Here is a 10,627-nt window from a genome sequence, read left to right as displayed (position 1 = left end):
GTGGCGAGAGCGCGCCCCCCCCGCCCCCCCCCCCCCCGCACACTCCTCCGGTATAATGACAGGCGGAAGCTTTGCATGTTACTGGAGCTGCGTTGGAGTTACCATGGAGGCAGCACTATAGTCTCCGCTCCCCACACACACACACACTGTGCAGCCCTCACTCTCGTGGTCAAGGAGACCTTTCAAACCAACCTTTCTCTGTTTCATTCATTTCTCTTAAAAATGGAATATCCCACATTCTGCTCAATAGAACAAAGAACACACTACGATATTAACTTAAAACACAACGCATCAGACCAACCAGAAATAAAGTACACCCAAGCACATGCATCAAAGGCCAGCCCCCTCCTGGAAGGATTCAGCCCCAAACACGATAACAAATACCGTTCCCACAAGAAGCCCAGCACCAGACCGACCGACCTGTCGGAGCCCGTCATGATATAACACACACACACACCGCACATCGACAATCAAATTCCACAGCCCAAGTAGGAACCAAGGTGACAGTTCTATTTATTTCTTCATTCCTTCAAAACGTTCTTCCTAAAGGGGCTCAAGGAGGTTTACGATGCAGATAAAACACAGAGAATTTAAAAAAATGTTAAAAACCAAATTTAAAACCACAACTCAGGGGACCGCTATTAAGTTGTCCCTCAGTTGTGGGGCTGCCACTGAAAAGGCCCTCGCTTGTGCTCCCGTTCAAACAGTATCCAGTTACCCAAGAGATGGTAACCAAAACAGGGAGAGGTGAATTTCCAGCAGTGGCAACATTATCACAACTTTAAGGCACTTCCTGTATCATGGAGCAGTTCTATTCTCTCTTGCTCCGGATTGCAAGACTAGATCTAATGGGTGGAAATTACAAGGGAGTTGATACCGGCTAAATATCAGGAGAAACTTCCTAACTGTAAGAGTGGTTGAGCAGTGTAACAGACTGCCTCGGGAGTTGGTGGATGCTCCTTCGTTGGACGTTGTCAAGCGGAGGCTGGACGGCCATCTTTCGGGAATGTTGTAGGGCTCTCTTTCGGCTATGCTCCTGCAGAGTGCAGGGGGTTGGACTAGATGACCTGCAAGGTTCCTTCCAGCTCTAACATTCTATGATTCTATCCCTTCAGCTCTGCCGGCCTCAGATGTCTGAAACTCTTCTGCTTTCTGAAGTGGCTCCACACCTCTCCCTTGCTGTCCCCTTATGCCTAAAACGCCCTCCTGGAACATCTGTCTGATGCCCTCTCTCTGCCCATCTTCACATTTTCCCCTCCCCCTTCCACATCAGCCCCTTATACCCATCTACTGCCAGAACTAAGCCTACATACTAGGAGAGGGGCAGTGCTCTGTGGCCCTTCGTGCAGAAAGTTGTCCCAGGTCCAGCCCCCGGCCTCTCCAGTTAAAGGACCCCCAGCAACAGGGGCTGGAGAAGTTCTGCCTCTGAGCCTTGACAGGCTGCTGCCCCTCGGAGTGGACAATGACCAAGCTGGATGCACTGACTCAGGATCCTGGACGGCATGCTCCGTATGCAGAAGGACCCAGGTTCCATTCAGGCGCTCAGGTAGCAAAGCACGAGGGATGCCCCTTCTCTCCTTCAGCAGCTGCCAGTCAGAGCAGGCAACACTGAGCGAGACAGACCAGGGGTATAAAAGGGGCTTTATATGTCCCTAACAGAAGGGGCCAGGTGCATCATGCCCACGGGCATGGGAGGAACCACCCACTCTGCATTCAGGAAACCACAGCATAAGTCGCCAGCACCTCTGGGCAAAGGGTCCCAGGACTGAGGGCAAGGCTTTCTCTTCCTCCCGGAGATTCACTCCCAACACTAAGCTTGCTGAATCGATGAACGGAACGCACGTTCTTCCTCCGCTGGCCCGACTCCTCTCCCCCTTCCCATGGTTGCTCACACGAAATTCTGGATTGTGCCCTCTTCCAAGACAGGTACTGCTCAACTTATCTGTTACACTGCGAGCCGCCTCGCACAACAAGGACGCTCTGCAAAGAGGCTGATGCAAACAAGACATCGCAGGGTGTGTGTGTGTGAAACTGCATTCGAGGGGTATGAGGGGCAAACGAGGAAGCTTACTTTTGATGAGTGGCAGGTGGCTGGCTGAAGGGGTTCTGCCCAAAGCCTCCAGGGCCCCCCAGGCTAGTACCCTGTCAAAAGAGAGAAAGGAGGCTTATAGGGTGCTGTCCAAAGGGTCTCGACGTCTTTTCTTTTTTTTTGTACAAAAGCAATTTACTTTTTTCGATTACCACAAGCACGATACAATGGGAACGGCGGTGGGCCCCCCCCCAGCCCACATCCTTCGGTGGCGTTCCTCCCACCTTTGTTCCCCCCAGCATCTAGTCCGGCAAGCAGATATGACCTCGCGCAGATAGGCCCTCGCGGGGGGGGGGGGGTGCTCTCCAAAAGTGGGTGGGGGGTCGAGAAACATGAGCGCCCTGCGCTGTACTCACGCCAACTTTCTCATCTATGAGATGTCTGGCAAGCTCGATCTGCTGGGGGACTCCTCGAATGGTGAATATCCGCACATTGGGGTCCGTGTTGGGAGGCGGGTTCCTCTGAAGCTCCACGTGGGCTCCGGACTGTTGGTTTATGCTCTTGATGTTCTCGCCGCCTATGGAAGAGGAGATGAAGGGGGGCAGGGAGAAGAGAGGGAGGGAGAGGTTGGCTGCTTTGGTCATTGGCTTTATGTGACACTCAGTCGATCACTGTTTGTAGGAGGAGGATTTACAGGTGCCGGGGGCCTTCCAAGCAGAGGTCAGGAAGGCTTGGAAAGGAAGGGACTGGAACCGCCAGCGGCCTGGAAGTTCAGCCTCGGCCCCTTTCTTGCAGGTAACCCTTTAAGACCTGAGCGAGTGGGAGGGCAAAGGCCTCCTGGCCTGGCACAGAGAGACCAAGGCTGCCCTTCCACTGGGGAGCAAAGCAGGACGCAACTAACTCAGTGGTCGCCAATGTTCCCTCTCAGCTGAGTCAGTGTGAGCTAGCTCACAGTTTTTTAGCCTCCAGCTCACATATTTTTGTCTTGGCTCAGGAAGGATGGCTCCAGAGCAAACTAATTTATGCCTTAGCCAAATCGCTCACTTACGTTAATGCCAGTAGCTCACAAAGTAGAATGTTTGCTCCCAAGACTTCACAGCTGAGAGGGAGCCTTGGTTGTCTCCTGTTCTGATCCACCGCCTTGCACAGGCTCTATGCACAGCCTGCACAGGTAGAGGAGTCCTCCGGTGAAAAAATCAGACGAGACCACTTCCATCTGCCAGTCAAGTATCCTGTATTATTTTAGCATTCCTATGTGAAAAACCCCCCAACAATCTCCTCAAGTAAACCATAAGAGCACAACATTGAGAGGGACGGGCTGGAACAGGACTCCCCAACAAGGTGCCTCTGGGCTGGCTGTGCAGATTTCAAAAAAGTGTTGCTTTGACAGCAGCTGCCACCACAGCACAAGGATCTCCATGGTGTGACGGAAGGCAAACTACAGCAATCGTTTTGCGGATGGCTCCTCCTCCTCCTGCAGCAGCCATTTTGTTGCTGTGCTCACCATGCCGGGTCAGAATGCCAAATGTGCCCGCAGACTCAAGAAGGGTGGAGACACTTGGACTAGAACACCTCCCATCAGTGTGCCAGTTCTAACTGTAGGGAGACTGCATAGTCAAAAATGGCACCCTCTGAAATGGCAGTTTGGTGTAGCCAGTTTGGTGTCGTGGTTAAGTGCGCGGACGCTAATCTGGGAGAACCGGGTTTGATTCCCCACTCCTCCACTTGCACCTGGCTGGATGGCCTTGGGCAAGCCGTAGCTCTGATAAGAGCTGTCCTTGAAAAAGAGCAGTTTCTGCCAGAGCTCTCTCAGCCCCACCTCCCTCACAGGGTGTCTGTTGTGAAGAGGGGAAGGGAAAGGAGTTTGTAAGCCGCTCTGAGACACCTTTGGGTAGTGAAAGGCGGGGTATAAATCCAATCTCTTCTTTTTCTTCTTCTTCTCTAACTCCCGTGGCCTGTGCAGACCCAGTCAAGATGGGCAGTAACAAGTGACATGAGTGGGTGTGGGAACCGACCCCTGTGTAACAAGCACAAGAATGATGGAAGAACAAAGGCACTTGCTTGGAACGCTTCGGCAGGAGTCTCACCACAGAACTTTCAGTGGCCAAGTGTGCAGGGACCGCGGAGAGCAAGGAAACACCCCCCCATGGTCACTGAACGACTGCAGCAGTGCTTCCCCTGTTCAGACAGGTGACTATCTGCTCACACCACCCAAGTTAAAACTGGAGGCACCGGCTTCAATCCTGCCTTGCTTGCCCTTGGAATGGGCAACTGTGAAAACTGGCTACCGTCAGTGGAGTCCCTGGGCATGCATTCCCACTGGGTGGAGGCAGACCTAGAGCATTAACTCTTACAGACACACAATGTGCAGCCTCTCCCCTCTCCTCTCTACAATAATGTGCAGGCCACCACACAGCTTTGTCCACCAACACACTTCAAAGACAACTGATACCCATCTGCCTTGAACAAGACACCCCCCCTCGCCTACCAATGCAGACCCCTTAAAATGAGCAAACAGGAGAGGCTTGTCATAGGGAGGAGCAAGACTAATGAAAGTTTGGTTTGACTCGGCAGTCAAAAGGACAGGGAGAAAGAGAGACACATAAAAATGCAAGGGGGTGTGTATATCGTGGTCTCAATGAAATTTGCCTAACAAAGGCTTCTACTGCAGCCACAATGGTTGAATTCTCTCTTTCCTTTCCAAATTTCACACAGCTTTGGAGGTTAGCCTCACTGAAGCAGAGCAAAAGGGGGCGGGGGAAGTGCCATACGTGGCATGACTCCCCCCTCCCCAAATCCTAGATGGGGCCACCAGCTGAAACAACTGCAGGAATGAGGAGGGCAATCTGCTGAAAAAGTGGACAACACCAATCAGCAAGTCTCTGCAACCACTTGCCCTTCCAATGCAGGCAAACAAGTCAAGGTGCTCTTTTTCAGGTCAAACCCCCCCCCCCATTATGTATATGTACAGCCAGGGGACAGGCAATTCCTTCTTGCGGCAAATAGACAGCTCTTGCTGTCACGGTCCAGGAGAACATAAACTGGTCTATGCAAACAGTAGATCACACAGCCCAAGGAATGCCTGACTTGGAGCTGTGAGGTCTGCAGAGCAGCACATAAATAGGCCTGGTTGCCTAAAGTTCTGACCTGCCCCTTCCCATCCGACTGCAGCTACACACACAGACTCAAACCTCCAGCCCAGAGAAAATGAGCACAGCCCACCCGCTCACCCCGGTGCACACAGTAGTTTTTATAATACAGACCATTAATGCAAGCATGCTGTTTGAAGAGTTACAAGTCCAGGAACATAGATTCAGGTGGGCGGCCATGTTGGGTTTGAAACAACAGAACAAAGTTTGAGTCCAGTGGGGCACCCTTCAGACCAACGAAGTTTAATTCTGGGTATAAGTTGCGTGCACCCAAAAACTTATACCCAGAATTAAACTTCATTGGTCATAAAGGTGCCACTGGACTCAAACTTTGTTCTACTCCATCAACAGCTTGACCACATGATGAGCTGTTTGTCTAGAGAATAAAGTAGGTTTTACTAGAGAATAGGCAAACTATTGTCATTGGGCTGACTCCTGTTAATGGGGACTCCTGACGACCCAAATGGGGACTTGCATCCAGGTCCCCCAAGTAGAACCCTGTAAGCCATGACCCTTTGTTGGGTCTCAGATATGGGGGGGGGGAGATATGGTGGGAAAGGGGAGAAAAATAAGCTGATTCATTACACCTTAACACAAATGATGAGGCAGAATTTATACAGAGCTTTACCTGTTCCAACCCCCCCCAGGATTATATTATTTTGCAGCTGTCTTCACATCAACAAACAAAACAATTCAGATATATATTTTAAGTACTTTCAGCATTGAAGACTGTTTTCCTGAAATGTTACACAACATGCCGTAACACACAACTATGGACTATTTGGTTTATCACCATATCTAGTAGTCAGGTGGGGTAGGCCGCCAGGACAATTGGGAAATTAAAAAAATCAGGTCAAAACAGACACCACTGGAAGTCTAACTACTTGGGGCATTCCCCAGATATGCTAAAAAATGACACACTGTAAATTAAATGAAAGGGGGGGGGGCACACCCAGTCTGGTGAGTACACAGCATGTCCCGGAAAGGCACAGTACACTGAGAGCGGCTAAGAGTCAAAGGATGAAAGAAAGGTAAAGCAACCAAGTCAGCCTGCTCCCTCCCCACCCCCCCGTGAACATCCTGCACCATGGGGGGGGGTCCTTGGGGATGGAATGGGGATTTTTATAAATCCCCTCCCCCACCTTCTCACAGCACCTTCTTAACTACAAAAACAATGTAGTGATATAACTGAAAACAATGTCATACCCGTGAAAAGCTGCTGAATAAATACCAGGTCATATTCTGCAGTTCGAACTGCTATTTTAAAAATCATCACACCACTAGTAATAATTATTCCAGTCTTATTTACACTGAAAATGGAAGCAATGGATCGGTCTCGAATCTGAAATGCATTGCCGGCAAGGTGTCAATCATGAACCTCTTTGCAGTCAATAAGGCGCTCTGTAAGGACCGTGAGGGGCAAGTCATCCTCTCTCCCCCTGGCCCTGGAAAAGCCCAGTCCCCCGTCCCTTGGCCTTGGAGCAAAGGCCTTGATGGGAGGGACCTTTGCCCTCTGAGAGGCATTCAGGAAGATTCTAAAGGCCGGCCAGCCGCTTCCTCCAGGAACAAGAGGAGGGAACTGATAAATAGCTATTTGCTCGAGAATTGCTGCTAGTGTACCTCTGCGCCAATTTAATTTTTAAACAAGATTTGTACAGAAGGTGGTTGTGTGATCTCGCCTCCCCCGCCCCCCCAATTATAAGTAAATCCTCACTCCTGAGTCATGGCTTTGCTTGCAAACAGGCTACGGCTTTGTCCGAAAGATACAAAAGAAGCACGTTTCCTGGGGTGCGAGAACTCTTTTCTTTTGTTGCCACTGGTCAAAACAAGTTTTGCAGGTTTGGGAAGTACTACAAAAAAAACGAACATGGAGACAACAGCGGGAGCAGCGTTTGCGCACTGCCACCCACTCTCTAGTACTTGCAAGAGCCCTTCCCCTCCTGGGCCCCGGGAAGCCCTGCGGTGGAGGCAAGCGCAATGCCAGCCAGCGCCAGGAGATGCTCCTTGCCCCCTTTTGGCAAACAAGGTCACCCGCTCAGCACATGGCACCCGTCCACGAGAGTCACTCAACAGGCGCCTTCCATTCTTCAGCCTGATGGAGGCACAGCAGTGCATGCACAACCTCCACCAAACCCCCACAGCTGGATGGCAAAATTGTAAAGTAATTAATCAAACAGCAATAAAAGGCAGAGTTGACAAGAGCAGGGCTGGGCTGCATTATCTGTCGAGATCAGGGCGTTTATCATGGAAATCCACCAGGGGCCCATGGAGGCTGCGGTCTGTTTCCAAGTGCTGGCACACAGGGAAGCACGGGACAATTGGAGGACTGTCTTCCCTTCTTTAAAAAACAAAGGAAAGCTGCACCCCACAGACACCCCCAGAGTGTGCAAGGGAGGGGGGGGGACCAGAGACCCACCAGCAGCTCAACGAGTCAGCGCGGGCGGTGAAGTAGCATTTGGGTGCGGGCAAATGAAGTAGCGTTTGAGGGGCCAAACTTCGGTTTTTAAGGCTCAGATTGCTCCGACCTTTGCCCGTGGGGGCTGTCAGTGCGTGCCAGCTGGTTCTGTGAATGACGGGGTGAGTTCAGAAATATGATTCTTGGTAGCGACCTCCTGACTCCAGAGAGCGACCTCAGACTCCAGAGAGCCTCTGAGACCCAAGTCTGAGTTTCTTCCAGAACCAGGAAGATTTTTATAAACAAACGGACCTCGGGCAGTCAAGGGTAATGTAGGACAAAAGTTGGCATTGGCAGCGGGAAGAGCATCACTGGATCAGACCCCCAAAGGCCTTTTAAACCGAAAACCCCGGCCGGGGGGGGGGGGGAGGCAGAGGCGTCCACAGCCAGGACATGGAGCAGCCTTCTCCCCACAACTGGGCTTCCTTCAGAGGTACACCATGAGGGCTCCATTTCTTTAAATTTATATCTCACCCTGTGGGGGAAAAATATTTTTCCAGAGAGGTTTTCCAAAAAAATTTAATACACCATAAATTAACACTGAAAAGCAATTAAGCGGAATAAAACGATGACGTGGCATAAAGTGGAATGATGAAGACAGCAAGCAATGGATCAGGCAAACAGCGGAGAGACAGCCTGGAGAGCACAGGTAAAAGAAATGGTTTCCTCCATAAACTCAGTAAAAGCGAAATGAAGATTGAAATCCGGAGTCTTCGTCTTTGTACTACCTGTTCCGTACTACCTATGTACTTGTGCATTACATGATGTGTTTTCCTGCTGTTTATATTACCCGGGCACTCTTTGATCTGCGTTATTTATGCAGTGCTTGTTTGTTTCATGATCCCGTGTACTGTGTTATCACACTTGTTTGACCCCTGATCTACAAACACCAAGATGGGCAGCCTGTTAGTCTGTCTGACACAGTAGAAAAGAGCAAGAGTCCAGGAGCACCAGAAGAAGTGAGCAGTGACTCACGAACGCTCACACCCTGCTACAGGTTTCATTAGTCTTTAAGCTGCTACTGGACTCTTGCTCTTTTCTACTGTTAAAAACACCAGGTGGTGAAGGCGCAAATTGGCAGACTCTCCCAAGCGTTGAAGAGCTGCCAGCTGCTGAGCACCAGCGGCCGTTGCAAAACCCTACCGGCGACATGGACCCATGAAGAGGAGGGGCACAGATAAGAGGAACAGGGGAGGTGCTCCTTGGGAAGAGACCACAGATCAGGAGTGATCCTTTCCAACTCCTCAAAGCAATACCTCCAGCGACTTTCCTTAACAAGCTCACAGGGAGGACCTTCGATGCCCAGGCTGCTCACCTTTGCCAATGACAAGGCCGCATTTATCCGCCGGCACCGTGTAGGTGATTTCCTGCACGCCTCCAGGAGTCCCGACACTCCAGTCTCCACGGCCACGACCTCTCCCCCGGGCCACAGCGAGGCTTCCAAAACCATCACGTTCCTTCAAGGGAGAAGCATGGCATACGTCAATGCGTGGAGAAGCATCAGAATTTCATCACTAAAACCACAGAGGGGCATTACTACCATTGCTGCAAAAAACACCCTGGGTTGGCACCCGGGGGGCGCAAGGAGTGTCCTCCTAATGCAGGCGGCTGCCAGTCCTGCACCCAAGGGTGGGGTGAACAACTTCTCTCGGGGGGAAAGGGGACTGGCTGGTGAGGCTGCTTCCCCTGCTTGCCAGGCCAATGCAGCCCAACCTGGAACCTCTGCTTCAGAAGTGCAGGGGAAGACAGGAAGGCAGGGTGCCGCGGTGCCCACCAACACCTTTCTCGGGGCCTGTCAAGTGGGGCCATGTGGGCCTCCTGCCCAGAATGGCTTCTGATTGGCTGTACAGGTTAAAGTAACATCAGTTGCTGTAGATTTTCCGGGTTGTCTGGCCGTGGTCTTGGCATTGCAGGACCTGACGTTTCGCCAGTAGCTGTGACTGGCCTCCTCAGAGGTGTAACACAGAAAGATGGAGTGCAGGTCCTACAATGCCAAGACCGCGGCCAGACAACCCGGAAAATCTACAGCAACTAATGAACTCTGACCGTGAAAGCCTTCGACAACATAACGTAACATTGTTTCAGTGGCACCTGCCACTACCGTTATTGGTTTAATGCTCTCCTTTTCCCCAGCCTATTTTTTTCATACTAGGCCTTGCGCTTCTTGTGCGTGCATGTTGCTCCACCTCTCCCAGTAGCCATTTTGTGGCCGCGCCCTGTGTCAGAAGTCCAAAGGTACCCACAGGCTCAAAAAGGCTGAGGACCCCTCATTTGAAGTGTGGCGGTGGGGGGGGGGAGGGGAGAAGCCACATCTTTTACTCACTGCTGCTCCCCGGCACCCTCCTCAAATTCCCTTTTTTTTCCCAAGAAGCTTCTCCACTAGGGATGTGCATTTCGGGATCCCAAACCGAAAAAAGCCGAAAATAACGTTTTTCGGCTTTTTTCGGCTTTTGCAATTCCGAAATGGCTTCCTATGCATTTTCCCGAATCCCGAAAAAAAATCCCGAAAAAATTCGGGTCCATTATAACCAATGGGGCCATTGAAGTCAATGGCAAAAAACCTCTTGAAACTTTGCGGGGGGCTGGGGGGGAGGGGGTAGAGCCTCCAAATTTGGACCGTGGCTGCTCAGGCCTCTCCCTGAAAGACCCCCAAAGTTTCAAGAAGATTGGTCCAGGGGGTCCGATTCCAGGGGCATCCAAAGAGGGTGCCCCCAGTCCCCCCAGATCAGCTTGCTGTATTCCCGGTTTGCCGCCGAAATTCGGCGGCAATGCATTTCAATGGGATTTTAACCTTCTGCTTTCCTTTTTGCAGACCCCTAGGGGGGGGTTAGAGGGAGAGGCTCCAAACTTGGAGGGTGGTTACTGGAACCTCTCCCCAACATGCCCACCAAATATCAAGAAGATTGGACCAGGGGGTCCAATTCTATGGGCCCCCAAACAGGTTGCCCCCATCCCTCCATTGTTCTCTATGGTGGGAAAAAAATACTTTTTTTC

At 51.3% G+C, this 10,627-nt stretch overlaps 1 protein-coding gene across 4 annotated transcripts in view; it reads right to left on the bottom strand.

Annotated features, from left to right (window-relative positions):
• Positions 1 to 10,627, bottom strand: part of FUBP3 (far upstream element (FUSE) binding protein 3) — a 98,457-nt gene that overhangs the window by 13,568 nt on the left and 74,262 nt on the right. For all 4 annotated transcript variants that reach the window (XM_015411510.1, XM_015411519.1, XM_015411524.1 and 1 more), the window contains 3 exons: positions 8,949 to 9,090; positions 2,446 to 2,606; positions 2,072 to 2,142 (listed from right to left, as the gene is read on the bottom strand). In XM_015411510.1, the coding sequence (XP_015266996.1) occupies positions 2,072 to 2,142; positions 2,446 to 2,606; positions 8,949 to 9,090 (374 nt within the window). The remainder of the gene's footprint in view (positions 1 to 2,071; positions 2,143 to 2,445; positions 2,607 to 8,948; positions 9,091 to 10,627) is intronic.

The sequence above is a fragment of the Gekko japonicus genome, unplaced genomic scaffold (assembly GCF_001447785.1).
Source record: "Gekko japonicus isolate JY-2015 unplaced genomic scaffold, Gekko_japonicus_V1.1 scaffold463, whole genome shotgun sequence".
In the NCBI taxonomy this organism is placed as follows: Eukaryota; Metazoa; Chordata; class Lepidosauria; order Squamata; family Gekkonidae; genus Gekko; species Gekko japonicus.
This window is presented reverse-complemented; position numbering and strand designations above follow the sequence as displayed.